At 39.1% G+C, this 21,157-nt stretch overlaps 1 protein-coding gene across 1 annotated transcript in view; it reads left to right on the forward strand.

Annotated features, from left to right (window-relative positions):
* The window catches only part of SPIDR (scaffold protein involved in DNA repair), a 191,544-nt gene that overhangs the window by 145,893 nt on the left and 24,494 nt on the right, over nucleotides 1-21,157 (forward strand). The window contains exon 11 of the mRNA XM_062488813.1: nucleotides 19,127-19,285. Within this exon, the coding sequence (XP_062344797.1) occupies nucleotides 19,127-19,285 (159 nt within the window). The remainder of the gene's footprint in view (nucleotides 1-19,126; nucleotides 19,286-21,157) is intronic.

Consider the following 21,157-nt stretch of genomic DNA (forward strand, 5'->3'; position numbering starts at 1 on the left):
ATTTTTATTTTGCCCCTCTACCTTTGTGAAAGGAAATATTTAATAATTTTTTCCCATAAATGTTTACCCGTAGCTTTCCCAAATTAAGAATGTCTCACTCTACAGGAATGTGAACTAAAAACCAAATAAAGCTTGTAGGCTTCACAACACGGTCATCCTTGCCAATGCTCTGGCCTATGCTTAATGATGACCCAGAGTCTGACAGTTTATATCCTTTTAGTTCTTTAAAAACAGCAAACATTATTTCCTTTCTTTTTCCCCCCCTTCCTTTATATCTGCAAGAAAATTTGCTGGGTTTGTCACTATCTTCTTAAGTAGGTACTATTTTGGTCATTATGAAAAAAGAAAAATTTTAGTTCCTACAATTATGAAGTGATAAACCAAAGGAAACAATGTTTGCAACAGTCTAATTTACCAGCTGATCTGCCTCAGTCCAGGAAAAGGAAATACTAAAGTGAATATGCTCATTTGAACATAATAATTTTTCACTCCAGTGTATTTCAAGTGTTGCAGATGTGACTGAATGATCTTGAAACAATTTTTAAAGTAAAACTAATTTAGAAGTAAAATAGAAAATCACTACAGTGGATCATTAAATGGCATCCAAGTTTGAACCTTTATATAAGTTGACTAAATTCAGTAAACTATGCAGAAGATACATGAGAAGAAATATGAATCAGAAGTGTAGTTGGCAGTTGGACACAGATTGAAATTTGAGTTTGAAAGCCTGAATTTAATTTCTGAAGACTGTGTTACATCTTTGGTGTTAGTGAACTGATTCTGCTGGGGAAATTAGATTATGTGTTTGTGTAAATGCACATTGGCAAACTGAAAAGACTAAATGGACTTTAAAATATGCAAAAAAGTAAGCTTTTTATAGGGTTTTAAACATGTTTTCCATTGGACTGGCTTTCGGTGATTTTGAAGTGTTTCTGCTGGTCCTGCTAGGTTAAGTGTACATTTTTAAATTTGCCTGTCTCTTCTGCGGTTATAAAATTAAAATGCAATATTGTTTCTAATGTTACATTGTGCGCTAACATTTGTGTAAATATTTTGTGTAAAAATTATTTTTTCAAGTCTTATTCTTGCAAGAATAACAATCCCCCCAATCTGTGGGGATTCAGACCAATATTTCCATCAAAACCAAGCCAAAAGACAAATGCTTGAGGCAGGATTGTGATGGACCTTCAACCAGTGGCAGAAAGCCCATTTGTTTTTATGCTTCATCTTGGGCGTCACAAAGCTGTGATCTCTCGTTGGGAAATCCATGCTAAATTGTTCTCTCTCTCTCTCTCTCTCATCTGCTTTGAAATTAATCTGACTCTGCGTCTATCTCCCCAGATTTCCTCACCCCAGTGAGCTGTCTTTTTGCCACTGCATGCCAGGGTGCCCATTCAGATGAGCTGGGACAGCTGTTTGTGATGCTAAGTCAGCAAACTGATGCCAAAAAAACCCAGAATCATAAAATGGTTTGGATTGAAGGGACCTTTAAAGGCCATCTAGTCCAGCCACCCTGCCTTGACCAATGACATACTCAACTAGATAAGGTGTTTCAGAACCTCACCCAACCTGATCTGGAATTTTTCCAGGGATGTGGCATCTACCACTTGTATCAAAAACCTGTTACAGATTTTCACCACCCTCACTGTAAAAAAAAACAAAACAAAACAAAACAAAAAAAAACTTCCAAATAGCTGGTCTGAATTTACCCTCTTTTAATTTAAAACCATTACCCCTTTTCTGATCTCAACAAAACCAATTGAAAAATTTGTCCCCAGCTTTCTTATAAGCCCCTGCCCCCTTTAAATATTAAAAGGCAATGAAGCCTTTCCAGAGTCTTCTCTTCCCCAGGCTGATCAATCCCAATTGTCTCAGCAGCCTTTGTTCATAGGAGGGGTGCTCCAGCCCTCTGGTCATTTTTTGTAGCCCTCCTATGGAGCTGCTTCAACAGGTCTCACGTCTTTCCTGTGCTGAAAACTCCAGAGCTGGGTGTGCTACTGTGGGTAAATAACTTCATTTTTGCATCTGAAATTTGCTTGTTAAGGCAAATCAATTCCCTGATCTGATTTATTGTGCTGTCTCAACTTGGTTTTGCCATCACAGTTATGAGGGAGGAGAGGGGACAGCTTAAAACTGTGGAATCAGTGGTGTAGGGCAGAAAACTACTGATGCGAAACTGGTTTTTAGTTTGTGGATGCTAAATCTGTGGAATTTTGAGTTTGTGGATGCTAACCTCATTGTTGATACTACCTGGAAAATAGTGATTTCAAGTCTGAAAATTCAGTATGCATGTGTATATATATTTTTTTTTTCCTCCGTGTATATGCATCTACATTTGCATAAGGAAAAATGTTTATTTTAAAATTTTGCTGTTCTTGTACATCATGGAAAACACAGAATTTTATGATTTTACAGAAAAATTCTTCAGTGGACATAATTTCAAGCTTCAGAAGACAAAAATTATTTTGAAATATACAGAGCACTCAAATGCATGCCATGAGAAGTTGGATATTTTCTTAGCTGAATCTGGTCATTAAAAAGTTTAGTTTGTGGGGAAGTGTAGGTGGAGATGTTAATATTTCTTTCATTACTCAACTCGAAATTTGAAAACAATGTAAAAAGTTTCCTGTGTCCTGAGATTGCCTATGTTAAATTTCAGTCTTTTAATACAGCTGTCTTACACAAAGCAAGTATAACATGGAAATTCATTTTGTCTGTTCCTAAGCAGACCAAGTACTCTCACCCTGAGCATTTCAAAGTCTGATTTCTGTTTTCTTTGAGCAATTTTACTTAGATTAATACGGCCTTAAGTCATCGAGTACATGTTGCTCTTTCTTTTCACATGGCATTCTTCTGTGTCTTACCCCACACTGCAAAGTGACCTCATCACAGGTCATTGTAATTTGATTGGATTAAACCGAGGTGTTGGGAAGGACTTGGAAAGACAAAGGAAGGGCATTCCTTGGCTTCTCCTTTTGTCAGGGTTATATTTCAGGAAAACTTCTAACTAGAGCCTGTTGAGGTGCAAAGCTTGTGTGGAAGTTTCTTACTGTACTTGAAAATGCTGCTGCAGTGTGAAAAATAGTATTCTTGCTTTCTGGGAGCATCACTTTGTGTGCAACTGTGATAAGATTCCAAGCTATTTTTGTGTTTTGTGTAAATACCTGGTATTTTATTTCTGCCCAGTGTAGGCTTCAGAGAACTTATTTTGAAAATACTGATGATTTGTTTTCAACTTAATGCTACTCAAATCACCCTGCAGATAAGAAAACCAGGAAGCATTTAATGTCCAAAGGATGTATTCCCCCCTTACTCCATTTCACCCACTGTGTTCTGAAATGGTGCAACCCATTCTGCAGCTGCAAATACCCTAAGTTTGAACTTCTTAACTCCTAAGCTGTGGTCACAGTTAGGCAATCTTCTCTGGCAGCTTTAATGAACTGAGGCAGTAGAAGAAGAGGATCATTGTGGTAATTATCATAATATAGTAGTTATAACAGTAGTTTCCATTTGTGTGCTTCTAAACCCGAATAATCACACCTTGTAGGTGCTGCTGAATTAGACAAATTGTCCCTGTTGTTCTTCAGGGAGGCCAAAATACAGGTGGTGAGGATGGTGCTTTTCCCAAGAGTGTGTCCTTCCAGTCCAGCACCAGCACCCTCTATCTAGTTGTTGCAGTAGTTGTTTGGAAATGATGAGTTGTTCCTATGACCTCATTTTGGAATAATTTCAGTGTTTCCCTCTGGCACCTGGTGACTGCTTGCTTTCTTACTAAGGTTTATAAGCGCTGATGCTAGACAAGTTATGGGGAGTTCCCAAGGCAAATCTGCATCCATGCCTTGAGATTTCTGTTCCTCTGTTGTTGACCTGTGCATGTGGAACAGGAAGAATTTCTGTTCACACTCTTTTCCTACCCTGCTCACCATAATATTTTGTTAACTGGTCGTTTTTTTAGCTAGAAAATAGTATTGCCTACTAAGGAACTGCAACTGACTTCTACAAAACATTCTTGCCACTTCATCAGTTGAATGTTGTTCACATAGCTGTATTTACAAAGTTGATTGGTCCCAGCTCCTACCACTTAATAATAACAATTTAATAACAATTCAAAATTATAATATAAAAGATAAAAAGAATGCAGTGTTTATATAAGGGTTTTATTACATTAACACACCAACTGTATGATTAAAGCTAGTGTCCACGTGTGGAATGAAAAAATGTGGAATACTGGGTATTTCACTAATACTTCATATTGAAATTTGGGTTCAGTAGTTATACAAAGGTCAGTACATGCAGTAGTGAAAAACACATATACTATAGTAGATTGGGGAGAAGGGGGAAATGAATGGGGAAAGACAGAGTTATGAGTTCAAATTAAACCACTGTAGGATGAAATTAAATGTGCTTTTGGTGTTTCTTCCCAAATCAGATGATACCACATTTTTTTTGTCCTACGAGAACATAAATTTTTGTGTGTGCTGTAGATAAATAACTTTTTGGTCAAGAAAGGAATGTTTGTGGTGAATTAAACTTCCATACTAATTGAAAAAAATTCAAAATCTAGTTCTGTGTGTGGAACATTTTGTATTTTGTGGGACTGCCATTGAAGGAGCCTATTAACCATCTTAAAAAGACCAGTGAAATATGGTTCATGCCTGTTTCAATTTTGAAAATAAAATTAGTGATTATGATGCATCCCAATCGTCTAGGTACAGGTTGTAGTTATCTTTTCGCCAAGAAAATTCTCATGAATGTTTCTCCCCCTTTACACTGGAAATGCACGTTAACTTTTGGAAACCATAGGTGCAGTTACACTGTAAAATCCAGAACAGATCCTGCAGCTGCTGTTGGGAGTCAGCACTGCCTCAAGCCTAGCAGAATCCAGGTGAGAAAAGGTAATGGAGGAGGTTGTAATAAGCCCCGTTTCTTAGTGGGGTTCATGATCCTCACTGGGCTTCTCCACAGACTGCCTTCAGATACCCAGTGGTGTCCAGGCAGGCTGCTGTTCCCATACCCAGCCCAGTACCTTTGTTTCAGGTGCATATAAAGGCACAATGCACGTAACAATCTCATGTTACCTTGTTCAGGATCAGAGCCTGAACCCCACCCTGGTAGCCTATAGGAGGACAGCTAGAGCCATGTTCAATCTCCAGGAATGGCACCAGCAGTCACAACCTCTTGGTTTTTCTGTAAAGGACTCAGGCTTTTTTGTTGTTTTTTTTTTTTTCTAAAGTTAAAGATTAAATTTTTCCCCACTAGGTTTCTACTTTTCCTAGGCTTTTATCAGGCTTTTTTTTTTTAGCAATCAGGAAGAGATGTAAACTCAGAAATTTGCTTTAGTTTTGTGTAAGTTCCAAAATTTAAAATGAACGTGCAATAGAGGTTTGCAGCTTTTTTTACTGCTTTCCCTAGAGCTTTTCTTCTGCTTAAAAGAGAAGTTATGTGTTGTCAAGGTTTAACCCCAGATGGCAACTAATCCCCACACAGCCACTCATTCCATCCCTCAACAGTGGGATGGGGGGAGAGAATTGGAAGAGTAAAAGTGAGAAAACTCATGGTTTGAGGTGAAAACACTTTTAACAGGTAAAGCAGAATTTGCTCATGCAAGCAGAGGAAAACTGGGAGTACATTCACACCTTCCCACTGGCAGGCAGTTGTTCAGTCATCACCAGGAAAATGGCTTCAGCGTGGATAATGGTGACTTAGGAAGACAAATGCCATCATTCTATGTTCCATTTTAACATGGTGCCATATAATCTGGGATATTCCTTTGGTCAGTTGGGGTCATCTGTCCCCTCCCAGCTCTTTATGCACCCCCAACCTCCTCAGTGGTGGGGTGGGGTGAAGACCAGAAAAGGCCTTGACTGTGCAAGCCCCGCTCATCAATAACTAAAACATCCCTGTGTTAACATCTCTATGTTATCAACATTGTTTCCAGCACAAATCCAAACCACAGACCCATACCAGCTACTCTGAATAAAATTAACTTCACCCGAGCCAAACCCAGCACATATGTTCAAACATATTTCTACAGCTATTGTTAAAGAAGAAGGGGAAATAAATCTTTATATTGCATTTCTGTCTCTCACTGTTCAGCATTGTTTCTACTCACAGGCATACTGGATAATTATTCTTTGGTGTGCTGAATAAATAGGTTTTGTCAAAACAAAGCTTTGAAAGTTAATGAACAGTTACTGCATTAGAAGTTTGAAAAATATTTCTAGGAAAAATAGTTGGGAATTTTTCAAAGAAATAATTTTCTGTCAGATCAACTTGTAAAATAATGGAAACTTCTTATGAAAACCTTGTACAAGCAAATGAAAAGTTGTGAAATTGCTGAAATGCTATGTTTTGAAACAATGCCATTTTCCTACTCTGAAACCACTTGTTTAGAAATTCCACTTTGGTTAGGTTTTTTTAGCTTAGTTTTTTTAAAATTGGTAGAGCAAAATGCTTAAATTGATCCAAGTGGGATTCACTTACAATGTTTTCATTTGCTGTGTTCTTGTCTTCCTGATATTTTCACACTTCTTGCAGCAGTGGATTTCAGGAAGCATGTTTTAAAAGTGGGTGATCAGAAAGCACATTTTTTTAAAGACGTAGGTATTTTGTCTCCTATTTTTGAGAATATTGTTTAAAGGCTTTGTCAATTTTGTTTTGGCATATTTTGATATTAATATTTAGGGTCTTGTTATGCTTCACCTTAGGAGTACATGAGTTACACAGTGTCACAGTGATCCAAAACTCACATTACCTGGCAGTGGAGAGAGGGAACACCATGGACAGCATGTCCCATGACAACAGGCAATGCATGAAAATACAGCCTATATTTATTTAAATGTTGTCACTTTCATATGCTGGTGGGTCTCTGCATCTTATAATCGATCACATATCCAGTAGGAAGGAGCCCCCTTAAAGCAACCTTCATCTCTGATAGTTCTTTAACCCTCTGAGAGTTCCTGAATGCTTTGTTCTGGGGATGAGGGTAAAGCCAGGCTGGAGGAGCAGCCTGATTTGGCACCCTTCTGCACAAAGAGATCCTACTCAAGTGGAGAGCCTGAAAGGGAAAAATGCAACTGCTAAGTTGCTGACAGTACTCAGAAAATACGAATACCAACCCTTATTGCTGTGGTTTAGAAGGGTAAGCAGCAGCACTGATGATTAAACGGCTACAGCAAACCTTTGATCTGCTTTTGTGACACTGATGCTCCAGTGAAGATCTGGGCGTGTATCTTCATCTCAGGTGCTCTGCCGGCACAGAAGTCCTGGCCTAATGTTTCCTCCCTGCAGTACCCTGAAGACTTAATTAGAGAAGGAATGTGTGACAGGAAAAAGAGGACAAGACAGCAAATGTGACAATACAGAGCAGTATCAACAGGAAACTGCATGTTTTAAAGACAAAAGTTATCTTGTGATCTTGGCTGTGATGTTGTATCTCCTGCTGGCCTGCAATGGGTGACAGCTCAGGAAAATCCAAATGTTTAGCAGTGTCTGTCCCTTCAAGTCTGTGCTGAATCACATCAGAGGCTGTAACACCACCAGCATGGTGGTAGGAGAACAATGTGTTGTTGTTTTGGATAAGACACAAACCCAGAATCTTAACCACAGAATATTAAATCACCTCTTTTGGCCTGAATAGATAGGTTTACTAAGGGCCCTAATCCACTTCTAATTTACGTTATTATCTTTTCTGTCTCTAAACACTTCCTGTAGTTTTGATTAAATTCGGTCCTGTTTTCTTCTTTTCCTTGGAATATAAATGATGAGAACAAACTATGATGCACTGATATTTGAACAGGTTCTTATTTTCAGTACTATTTTTTTTTTTTTGCATTGGGAAGTGAAAAAAAGGAATCAAATACACCATGCACACAGTTTCTCAGAATTTGATCAGGGTTATTATATCAAATCCAGTGTAATTATTGATTATGCCATTGCAATTAAATAGTATTCTACATGCATGAGGTATGAAATACAGACTATCATCTGTTCAAGGTGATTGAGATTAAGATGGTCTAGCGGAGACTTTATTTTAGGACACTTCCCACTAGCCCACATAATATTTGAAGTCTTGCACATTTGAAGATAACTGAAGTGCTGAAAGTGTTCCTGTTTGAAAATTACCCAATTAAATGCCACCAAAAAACAAACAAAAAAAACCCAAACAGACAAACAAAAAAGAGAGAATATGGCAAATTTAAGATTTTTTTATGTACTGTGTGTTGCATTCCAAGTTCTCACCCTGCTAAAAATGATTCCTTGAAATTACAGTAAGATTTATATGTGGTGCCTATAAAATTGCTTCAGTGTTTGATCCTTGATTGGTGTTCAGTTTAGATGGTTTAAAAGAGATGGAATTTGCATGAATGATGGAATGAAATCAAGATGAAGGAATGTAACTGATGCTGCCCAGTTTCTCTGTCTGCTGTACAGCATGAAATAAAGCTTATTGAAATCAATGGAAAGTTGTTAATTTGAGTGATCTTTAGATAATGGCCCAAACCTACTCCTTACTCGAAAGTAATTTGTAAAGATTTGTTTGACCTGTAACTGAAAATGGGATTTCTCATTTTGCAAACTTCAAATAAAAGCTTAAAATGGCAAATAAACTTTATTTTTCATTTTAAAATTGGAAGAACTGCTGCTATCTGCACCTCTCTTTCATCAAGGCTTGTTGTGTCCATAATTTCTTATGTAAAAACTCCCAGTGTATATGGGGAAAATGCTCCTTCAGTAATACTTGGGATAATATTAGTCCATGGGATAATATTAGTGTTAGCACAGACTGGCAATTCCCCTGCTAATCCCTACCTAAAAGACATATGGAGAACAGCAAGGTGTAAGAAAGGTAGTGGAAAAGAGGTGATACCAGAGAACGATTCCTCCTCATCCTTGTCTCCTCCACCTTCCACATTTTCTTCCTGCTGTTGTGTCATCTCCTAAGGATCTGCAGTTGATTCACCTCTCATCCACATTCCTCTTGGATGATCCATTCCCTCCTGAAGGAATGTGTGGTGGTGGTCAACGCCACAGGGTCAAACATGAGGGTCTTTTTTGTACATGGATTACAACTGCATCCTAAATGATTTAGGTTTATTGCTTTCTTCTCCTATGCTCAAGAGCTTCCCAAAAAGTAGGGACTGTAGGACCACCACATTCTTGTCTGGATTCCCAAGAGGGAGCTATTACCAAAGTCTGTTGCCTCTTCCCTGCAGTCCTGCAGCCAGTACCCACCCTGCTCAGAGCTGCAGCACCTTGCAGCAAGTTGGATCCTTCATAGCTATCTATGGATTGTGGATTGTCCATCAATCCGGGGACAAATCTGGCAGACCAAAGCCACCATCATGAGAGGTGGCTCATGGTAAAGCAACCACGCTTTACTTGTGCAGGTGCAGCACTGGAAGGGTGGGGGTTAATGACAGGATGCACCTGGAGCAAGATGAAGTGTTCAGCAGCAGTCCTGTCCCACCAATACTGGCTCTTCCAGTCTTGCCTGGAGGCTATGGTGGGCTAAGAGGTGGATTGGGGGAATATTCCTGAGGCTGCTCCTCTCAGACCCTGATAGCTTCTTGCCAAACCTGCCTCCCTTCTGCAGTAGGAAATAGCTCTGCTTTTTCCTGCTCTGTCACATTAGAGCTCAGCAGAGAAAATTCAGCAACTGCTGCAAAGGGTTTAAAAAGAAATGCAAACTAAATTTAGATCTCAAGGGAAACAAATAAAAGAACAAACAAAAAAATGTAAAAATTTTGCATGCAAAATATTTCTTTAAAAATCTGAAAATCAGACTTTCACTCTCATTAATATACGTTTTTGCAATTCATGACATCATTTACACAGAAGACACAGAATCTTAGAGCTTGCAAAATGAGTAAAAATAAAACAGGGAAATATTTTTCTTCTCCTCTTACACTTTTTCAAATCATGTATTTTTTTATTATAAATAGCTAAATCAACAAACTTTACTGACCAGGGATGTTAAGCACACTTTTGTTGTTGACTTTCAGAACTATTTAAACTCCTGAGTGCTAAAAATTAAAATTCCATGTGGGAAAACTTGTAGCTTTCAGTGGACTGGGTTGAAGTCCCCAATATGAAGTAGTTAATAGGTAGACTGTGGTGACTCCAGCAAAACAACATAATCAATTCCAGCTGCTTTTCTGATTAATCACCCTCATTATTGGAAGTCAGGGACACCGTGAATTTGCACAGTAAGCATATATTTCGAAAAGGAGGATAACAGTTTGTTACCTTAGTTGCAGTCAATTAGTTTGACTCCTCTTTTTTCACCTTTCAGAGAAAACTGGGATCAGCCACCCCCCTGCTCAGTAGCTGATCTCTGCTCCCCAGGCACCCTGTGCTCCAGTGGCAAGGACAACAAATATCCTGATTTTTTTTTCCCTTGTTCTTTTCAGAAACTGAATAGTTAAAGGGGATGAATAGAACATTCTGTTTGGGACTTCAGTTCTCCAAAATAAAATATGTAAGTGAGGGAAAGGTTTCATTCAGTTTTGGCATCGCTTTGTTAAGCCAGTTTAAGCCAAGAAAGATTGTTGTTCCACACTGTTTGCTGATAGTAGAAAGTTTACATATCAAACTGCTTTTTTTTTTCCTAGGGGAAAGAAAAGATCTGTATGAATTTAAGGGACTGATCTCTTATTTGCTTTGCAGAAGAGATTGTTCTGTTAACAACTCATCAAGAAAGAAAAAAAAATATATAAACAGGATTAACTGTTTACTTTAAGTGAGCTGAAGTCGGGTTGTTTTTCCGAAGAAGAACACAATGTACTGTTGTATCTGGTTTCCAGAGTGGTGTTTATCATAATTCCTCCTGCAGTGGTTGGTAGAGTGCTGGGAAGGCTCTCCGCCCACTCACAGCTCGCTCCCTCTCCCTCTCCCATTGAGGCCTCCGGCCAGGACTGTGAGATGGAGAGGGCTGTCCTGTGTGATCTTTAGTGCCTGACATGAGCTGACATTGACCGAGAATAAAATAACAGGGGCCGTTTCCTAGAACTCTCGGTGGACTGCTGAGAACTGCTACCATAACTCTTGTAAACACACGGCGCGCACACAAACACGCTCCCTCTCCCTCATTTAGAAACACACCTAGGACAGGCAGCCATGAACACGGGGTAAAGGAAAACAGCAAGAGTGAAAAACACAACCGGCAGGCCCTGCAAGAAAGCAGAAAATTGCCTTTCTGCTGGGTAGGGAGCCCTGGCAAGATTGCACTTCTGCTTTTCTTCTTGGCTCTTTTCTCTGCTCTTGATTTTTTGATGAACGTTTTGATGACTTTTCTGCTAGTTCAGTGGGATGATGTGGCACTGATGCAGCAGAGTGTCTTATTGAATACAGCCACAGCTGTGCAACAAATCCTGCAGGGTGACTATATTTCATTTACCTTTCACGTGCCGTAGGAAGTGCACGAGCAGTGCTGTACTACCAGGAAAGCAATTTAGGATGATCTGTGCCTGCTGAAACGGACAGGGTTTTTTTTAATACTCACTGCATGTTGACTTTTTGTTTTTAAAATAAAATCTTCCAGGATCCCATTCATGGTTCTCTGTGGTTCAGAAGTAAATCTGGTGAATCCACAAACAATAGCGTCTTGAAAGATAAGGGACCCCAGTACTGCTGCTGCAGTGTTCTTGCTTCATTCCACATGCTGTAAAGCCCTCACTGTGGGTTTTGCAGGGCAAGTTTAGAATTCTCTCTGAGTCTTGTAGCATGAAAGAAATTAGTTGATACTGCAAGGAAGCCCTTCCTCTCTAGATATACACATACATAGACATAGCCTCCTCCCCTAACTCAAATGGGATCTAGCACACATAATAGACTTCGTGGACCAGCCCTCCCAGATACAATCGTATTATTCAGCTATTGCTTTCAGATCACCCTTTGAAGACAGGACTTTTATTCTGATTTTTACGTATAAGGAACTGAGGCGTGGAGGAAACATAGCACAGCAAAAATGATGTGAAACACTGCCAGAACCAGCAACTAAATGCTGATTTTCTTGGAAAGGAGGGTGCTGAGCACCTTGCAAGAAAAGATCTTTTTGGCAGCACCCTGCCAACTGTTGGAATTCTTGGATGCCAAAACAATAATTACAAAGTCTTGAGATTAAAAAAAATAAACAAAGAACCCCTCCTCAGATTCATAGATAAGTACTTGAAATGACTGGGTGGTAATTACATGTTATATTTGGAACATAATTTTTCTATTGGACATCATCCATAAGAACGACTTGCAGTTTTCAACTGAGCCTGTGAGTTTCTTAAAATATATATTTTTTCTCTTGATTAGTAAATCATGAAATGCAGGGAAAAAATGTTTTCTCTGAATTGTATACTGAAATAACCAAGGGGTTGTGATGGGATTTTATGCTGAAGTAATGGTACACTGATGAACCTGAGGAGTGCATGCATCATTATTTTTCTTACCAACTACAATTAACAGCGCAGTGAGTAAAACAAGCTGGGGTGATCTGATGTGATGGGGTGATCTTGCTTTTTTGTTACCACTCAAAATTGGTTTTATTTGCGTAACAAGCTGTATGGAAATGGATCTTAGCAGGAGGACCATAAATTATGTCCCATGGGGTGTTGAGACGCCAGGGGGATCTGGAGGGAGGAAGGCCTTACTGCTGTGTTATGGCCTAGCCTTTATACAAACTTTTAGGCAATACTTAGGAAGTTGTTTTTCCTTAATTCCCTGTGTCTTCCAAACTAGCTATCACTATAAAAATTGACTTGCATGGCATAATTACTTTGGATTTAAACGATGAATGTAGAATAACTTCAGTGTTCATTTTTGAATCTGACATAAGCGGAAGCTTATCCATGATACTGAAAATGTTTTTCAACTGCAACTCTGTAACTGTTGGAAATTACAGCTTAGGCTCTGTATCGTGTTTGAGTGGATATCAGGAATGTCTTTTTATGGTTTCAAGTGTTTTGTTTACTTTTGAGAGAAATTGCATGTAAAAATAAAACCCCCACATCAGCAGTTTCATTCAGAAGTGCACTCATTGTCAGATGGAGAATTTAAAAAGTTCACGTGATGCCACATGAAAACTCCGTATAAGAAATGGTTTTAGCAGAAAAAATTGTCACATGTGGTTGTCATGGCGAGTACAAAAAACTGGCTACACCAATTCCTGACAGGTTGTATGTAGCTCCCACCAGGCCAGTGGTGTTCCATGTTTTGAGTGGGAACATGTGCAGTGCTGTGCAGCCCTGTTCTCGGCGAGCACATTCTGCATTAAAAAGGTAGCTCTGCTGACATGCTTGGCTCATACAGGTCTCTTCCTACGCACAAAAGCTGTTTCCCACAGAAGTGCTGCTTCTTCAGGCCACAGGCAGAAAATAGTAGGTGGAAGGATTATCATGAATGAAGAAATGGAAAAAGCAATCAGGAGGCAGGGAATCATGAAAGACCTTGTGGAAGTGGTATTTGATTTTCCAGTTTGTGTTGAACTATGTGATGATTCAAGGAAGTGAATAAAAATAAGCAGCAGTTATCTTATAATAACCACTCTCACTCCATTTTTTAAGGTATGTATGAAAATTGTAATGACAGGCAAGGAAAATCCAAAATTAGTGACTTGGTATAGTTACTGTAGTGAGTATTTGCAAGTGTGTTACAGAAATCTTCTGTTAGGAGGTGTCTGCAAAACTAAAAGTTTCCTTTCCTGAGACCAGAGAGGCCTCTGCTACATATTTTGAATTTGAGATGCTGAGATAAGACTAGGTCATTTCCCTGGTGATACTCCAATCACATGTGCAGTTTCCACCAATGCTTCTGGCAGGTCCAGCACTCCAGAACTGCCTTTTTCTGTCTTTCCTTCTGGGCCCTTCCACGTTGCCAAGTAAAAACATACATGATCACAAACTGTACTTTTCAGTAATTTTAAACCTCCAGTTTTCAAAGCAAATTATCGCTCTTTTGTTCATGTCAGAGCTTCAAACCAGAGCATCAGGCTGGGTGCTAGAAATGTCTGTACTTGGACTAAGATTGACATTCCCCTTATAAACTGGAAATTATGGTGCTTTTGTTTTCCTCTCAACCTGTGTGCCTCTGCAACCTATGCAGAGAAGGAGATAGGTACCATCATCATTAATTTGTATTTGTAGCATTCAATTCATAGTTGGATTCTGTAGAGCTTCACTCACTTTCTATTGACAGCAAATGGTATGGATTTTAAGCAGAAAACTCTAAATCTTGTATCCCCTCAAATAAGGCTACAGTGAGTGTATTCTTTTCAAAATAGATCATGAAGGAACTTATTATATGCTTTTAATAGAAAAATCCTGCTAGTGTTAAAAGGGGTAAGATGGGCAGTTGTCCCTGTGCTCTGAGTTTGATTTTTCAGTTACTGTATGGGTATGGTGAATGCAAGGAGTTCCTACGGTAGGGATAAATTAAACCCTGGCAGGGTGGTGTCCTGCAGGTTGCAATTTGAATCTGAGCCATATTAGCAGGAGTTAATCAGCTCCACCTTGAGACTTGACCAGACAAGTTACTGGATTGGAGTTGTGTAGGTAGTGTTGTGCCTCTGGTGATGAAGGGAGAGGGGGTTTTGTTTGTGTGTGTTTATGTACATGTGCCTTATGCCTCTGCTAGGACCGCACCTCACAGAGATAAGAAGTCCTTCTGACAAACAAAGCAGCAGCAGCTGTCTCATGGATGGTTAGGATAAAGAATGAGCAAATATCGGAGTTAATACAAGTCAATTAGTTTCCAGGCATTTTCCCATTCCCCCCTTTCACTCCCTTCCAAAGAAAGAGCAACTAATGAGGTCTGTGCAGAGTGCTGCAAAGGTGGTGGTGTTTGCCTGACTGTCCTGCTCCTCCTGCTGTACTGCACAGCTTATCTGTGCATGGAGAAGAGCTGCCCTGGGCCACACAGTTGTCCTCCTACCCAAGGCTAATACAATTACTTGTTGGTTAAGATCTGCTCATGACAAATTTCTGCTGTTTGTTTTCCCAGGACTCAGTAAAGGCAGTGTCTGTGTAATCAGTCCATTCTCACCTCCCTGCACTCTCATCTCTGCAGGCAGATCTTCCTTTTCTTACTCCTTTCCACTAGCTGCCGAGGAGGCTGGAGGTGACCAAAAATGGAGAAGGTTTTCATTGCCCTCACCTCTCCAGAAAGTCAGCTGCTTGATAAAATGCAGCAGTATGGAGAGAGATGATTTTTCATGCATAAAAACATACTAGTAAAAGAAGGGCTTACCCTTTACCCATGAAGAGTGACTAACAGGGAGAAGGGCATGGCATTAATCCTGTAATCCTCTCCAGATTTCTACTGGGAGACATTTTGTCCTAAATATCAGCACAGTCATAGAAATAATGCAGAGCAATCAGTCTTGTCTTCGTCCAGCCCTCATCCTTGCTTCTGGCTATTAGCAAATTAACAAAATCTTCCCAAGCTTTTGCTTGAGACTCACTGTCATTACATTAAAAAAAAAAAGTTAAACTCTGCCTCACTTCTTATCATTCCCTATCTTCACCCCCTTTGTTATTACCAGTGTGTCATGCTTCACCTTTTCCTTAGTCTGCATCTTCTCCATTTGTTCCTCTACTGGCTTTCCTACTACCCCTCTCTCCAGTAGTGAATTCTCTACTATTTTAGTTGAGATTTCATTTCAGTTTCTAAACCCATATTTTAAGTTGATGGTCTTACACAGGGTTACCTCCTGTTGTCCCAGAAATAAAGATGGCCCTTATTTCCTCCCTGCACAAGCACCACTGATTATATTGGAGATGTTGCCTGTCTTATTTTAACAGTTCAGTACTATGCATGCTGACAAGCTATTGGTAAAGGTGTGTTTAACCTTAACTTATTAACTGATACAAATCCAGATTCTTTAAAAAAAAGTATTTCCTATAGATGTGCACAAAACATAAATGCTGAATTCCTGGGGGGCAGATACTCATTCTGGGTTTGCAGTTTGTCTTATAATTTTGATGTGGGTTATCATCATGGTAGTGAGGTTCAAAGGGGTGAAAAAAGTAATGGGACAAGCTGTTGGTTTTAATCAGAGTTAGACTGCCTGCTAAAAATTAATTTATGAGAATATTTGATGTGGTATGAGAGCAACACTGCAACATGGGAAAGTAATCCAAATGCACTGTTCTTGGAATAAAGTGAAATCAAGGGAAAAAAAAGACTGGGAAGGAAGTTAATGAATCAATAGGCTCCGAATGCAGCTGAACCACTGTCAGTGATGCTGACAGCATGTACAAAATCCGTAAGAACAGAACCAGTTCCAAAGAGCAGGAGAGTAGTTCTCCAAGTGCATTGCTAAGTCTGTTGTGGGATAGAGCTGATTTCATGATAGTCATGAAATGGGAAAATCAGTTGTCCCTCAAACACCTATAGCATTTCAAGGTTTTGCTATCATTCATTGATACTGTTTTGAAGGAGTGGTGAAGCAGAGAGAATGTGTCTGTGAACTTCTCTTCATGGTGTTGGTCTGGGATATTTCTGTCTTAGACTGAAATTGGGCACCTGAAGGGTTATTCATGGAATTCTGACTTCCAGGTGAGTGTATACACACATTCAAGTTTAAATGCATGTTGCAGAGAAACTCTTGGACACTGTTAAGAGCAAGTGTAGTAAACACAGTGTCTCTCGGCTCTTGTGTGCAAACCTGACAGAGTGAACATGCTTGGAATCTGCTGCTCTGTGTTCCTTCACAATGCCATTAATCATGAACGTATTCCCAGTGTGAATGGCAACATTATTGGTAGAAGCCTCAAATGCCACAGTTCTTCTCTGCATTGAACATGGTCATAAGATCACCATTCTTCCATCATATGACCTGAGATTCCTGTGTATGCTGCATACACTGGACAGCTGGAGTGGGAGCTTCAAGGATAATACATCCTTGCCTAGAATCTGTAATCCATGCAAGTGGGAATTTACTTTTACAGAGTTGATTTGCAAAGAGCTCAGATGATGCTGCTGCTGCTGATTTGGCTACAGTATTTTTTGGTCAGATTAGTTTCCTGTCCTAGCCATTTATGTGCCACCACAAAGGAATGGAAATCTGTGGCCAGGGATGCACAGAGTTGAGATTCCCATGTCTGACAGAAACCATCTCTTTGCTTAACTTAAAAGGACTTGGAAAATGCTCTTTTAGTGACTGATGTCTTCAGCACCAACCAAGCTAGTTTTATTTGGGCAATTAACATGTCCCAGAGGACTTAATATGATCCTGGTGCCAGCTAGTCTGAGACTTACTTGTGTTCAGTTATGTCTCACCAAAGATATGAGAAATTCCAGTGATCAGTTAAGAGACTGCTGAACTGATCTGATCTGAGACACTAACTCAGTTGGCCCTTCTTGCTCCAAGATACAGAGGCCTAATTTTTCACAATTAACAATCAACATTTTGTTAACATAAGCAAAACTGTTTGCTTTGTTTTTCTGGTTCCCCTCAATCTGATTTTCAGAAATGTTCAGAGAATATGAACTTTGGTTTTCCAAACATAACAATATCATGGGCAGTTTAAGTCAAATCAGTTAAAACTCAGGGGAATTCTTAACTGATTGCAAAGTACGAACATGGAAAGCAGTAGGCAAACGTGGTTCTTCTTGTTTGCTTTGAGTTTTTTTTCTGATGATGACTCGGCTTGTATGGGACCTTTGTAGCTAGAGGTATGGGGAAAATATGGGAGTCTTTGTACCCTGTCCTATCCCTCCCTGCTCCTTACAACCAGCACCAGAATTTGAAAAAATGAGGACTCTTAGCTGGTGTTTGCACAATTGCTGGTGTCAGAAAGCCTTTGTGGTTGTATCTTATATCAAATGCAGCCTTCTTAAGGGTCTAAGACTAAGTCAGACACTTCATGAAGTGTGAATGAACAAGGAAAGTGTGATTAGTGCTCTTCTACGTGCCTACTTTTCCATGTGAAGAAAATACATGGATTTCTTCAGTGTAGGAGCTCATTTCTATTTTATAAAGATATAATGACTGCTGCTTTCAGGGTGCATGTATGTTATAGGATGTGTTCCAAGAGCAGTTGGAGTTGGCTTGCTGGGAACAATGGTGCTGCTCTGGGGAGGGTAGTTTTGGCATGTACCTTTGAAATGAACTGAATTCTGCTGCCTGGTGCACCCCTGAGTTTTATTGGAAAAAGAAAGATGTGTGTGCTACCCTCAGAGGTATTTTTTCCCCTTTGAAAAGTTTCCATGCTTAACTGTCTCTTTCTGAGGCAATTAAAACCAATCTTGTAGACAGGGGCCTCCTTCCTCCAGCCCTGCATGATTCATGCTATCGTGACTGCTCATCTCAGGTGCAGAATCTTGTGAAATGTGCTTTTGACTATCTAAATGTATGACATCCACTGATTTTGCCTTATCTGTTATGACAGTACTATCTTCTCAAAATGCCATCAAGTTGGTTAAGCAATACTTCCCAGCCCTACAGCCCCTACTTCCATAGATTTGAATCAAATTGTTTGTTTAGCAAGTTCTTTAATTACCTTCTTAAAATAGTTCCTCTGGGCTTCATACCCAACCCTGAATATACCAATCTCCAGTTTTATGTTGTTTTGTTAGTTTTGTTCTTCTTAAAAAAAAAAATGATGTTTCACTCGTTTTTGCATCCTGAGGACTCTTTTTTTTTAAAAAAAAAAGTGTGAGAAAATTAAATGCTTGCTTTTCCAGCCTCAGTGATTATTACTTGTGAAATATGCTGCTTTGTTTACTTCTAAGCAGAATTTTTATATTTATAAACACACATGTATTTATGTTTCTGTTGTTGTTCTGTCTTTATTGTAGAATTCACCTCAAATAAGGCAAAAACTCAGCTTTCTTTGTTTTTAAGTACACAAGCCATATAGTGAATAGCAGTTAATTAATCTAATCCCCAGTGCAAGCCCTGTACTCTTTGTTTCAGTCACGCTTTACTACTTCATGGCCCTTTTACGCCCTGAAAATGTACATGAGAAAACTCATAATGATGTTGAGTTTGTTTATTGATACGTGACTCGATAGGAATTTTGCAGATACTGCAGATGATAAGCCCTGTCCTGAAGTTTGTCATATCTTTTTCAGAACTTTGCTCACTGGTTTGTTATGAACAGATGCCAGTGAGTAATGGAGGAATGTTTTGCAGGTTATGCCTCCTTGTCCAGGATGCCTATGGCATGTTCAGTGAAGTGCAGCTGCAGTCCCTGAGTTCCACAGATGACGTTGAGCAGTACTGCAGGAGGTGGGAAGGAAAATTTTGCTGCTTAGCTGGAATGAAGATTTTGCAGAGAACTACCAGAGGAAGGTGAGAACAATTAATGGAAGAACGTATTGCTTGCTGTGACAGACAAAGATGATCTTCCTTTTTTTTTTATTTCTATGACCGCCATTCTTTGGAACAACTGAACTTGGCTCTGTTCAATCAAATGTCCTCATTGCCATTTTTCGGGCATCCAGCTGTGCTTGAGCCAACCATTCTCCAAAATGAGCATAAATAAGCTAATGCACAAATACACACTTAGCAGAGTAAGGAATTACTGTGGGCAGTATTTAATAAAATATGAGTGTTTTCTTCCTTCTCAGTAGACTCAGAGACTTAAAAACATTAGTTCATCTCCCTTTCATTGCAGAACTTTTTACTGCACTAAGATTTTCTACAGTGCTGCCCAGTATGGCTTGAAGTTTCAGGCACAGATTTTCCTTTAGTATATGAGGGTTTAATTCTGTTAAGTCTATATGGTTTTAGAACTGCAGTTTAAGTTTCTTAAAAAAAAAACAACAAAAAAAAAATCTTGCAAATCTTAAAGCCATTCTTATTTTGGAATAAGAATGTCATTATCTTTATAGAAAAATTCCCCCAGGTAAGTAACAAATTGACTTATGGTATATCTCAGATTTTGCTTATTCTGTGATTCCTGTTATGTTCTTCAAATAAAATATCTTTAGTCAAGAAAAAAAATTAAATAGATCGATTATCTTACAGAGTATCTTTCTAAGGAGAATGATACAATGTTCTCGTGGGGACCTATATAAATATAATTAGATTGGTTCAGTTCTCAGCATAATTTATTTGTACAAGCATCCGATCTAGATAAGCCTTTGCTATTAGAATGGCTATGGTCTTTCTGCTGACACTTTTTTTCCTGTTGAAAAATGCTGTTTCATCAAAACCAGAATGTTTCATGGAAACATTATCTATTTTGGAGACAGCTTTGTTGGGAAGATTTTTTTCAGGTCCAGAGGGAGTGAATATTCTTTCTCTCATTCTCATTTCATGAAAACTTTGAGAAAGTCTCATTTTTGTTTCATATTGGAACAAAAACAAATTTCAAAGCTTTGAAATGTTTAGCAAAATGGAATTGTTGTTTTCAAGCCAGCCCTATTCAGTATGCTTTTCTTTTTATGTACTTGCAGTGTTAATTTTCAGAGCCTTTGGATTTTGAGCCTACTTGCATTTTTATGGATCTTTAATAACAAACACGTCTTCTTATTTAATTATTTTGTTGCCCTTTTTTTTTTTTCAAGTTACATTTTTTCCAAACAAATTAAATAATAGCTTTGGAATTCTGGATACAAATAAAGTTTTACAACTGGCTGCTGGTGCTTCCAGTACTCTGCCTAACTAATAAGAGACAGACTTTTTCTAATGTAAATTCTGTTTCAAAGCAGCAGTAACTTACTTCTGGCTATTCTGAGGACATTTAGAAGACACACTGCTGAAAATGCTGGTGGCTCAGCTGGAACTGTGCTGGTGGTAACCCTGCTAGGGAACATTAAAAGAAAATGGGCATAGTGTAGCTTCAGGGACAGTGCAGTAGTTAAAACGTGATTTCATTGTATAAGATGGGTGGGTGGGGGAATTGTTCAGGGGTTTATTTTTTTCTTAATTGTTTTAGCCTAAGTTCTGCTTTATAACTTTTTATTACTTTTAAGTGTTTGGGACACATTCTAGGTGTGACGGAAACCACAGTAAAGCCATAGCTGAAATGAGTGTGAGGGAGTACTCACTCTCAGAAAGCATAATTAAGCTGTAGAATTTATTGCCACTGGATAAATGGATTTCCAGAGCCACTGGTGTATCCAAGCACATGATGGCTTATGCTTGGTGAGCACCCAACCTTGGCTTGCAGCACTTGAGTGAGTAAGAACTATGTGGTCTGCCCTGCAAGAAAGACTG

The sequence above is a fragment of the Cinclus cinclus genome, chromosome 1, assembly GCF_963662255.1.
Source record: "Cinclus cinclus chromosome 1, bCinCin1.1, whole genome shotgun sequence".
Taxonomy (NCBI): Eukaryota; Metazoa; Chordata; class Aves; order Passeriformes; family Cinclidae; genus Cinclus; species Cinclus cinclus.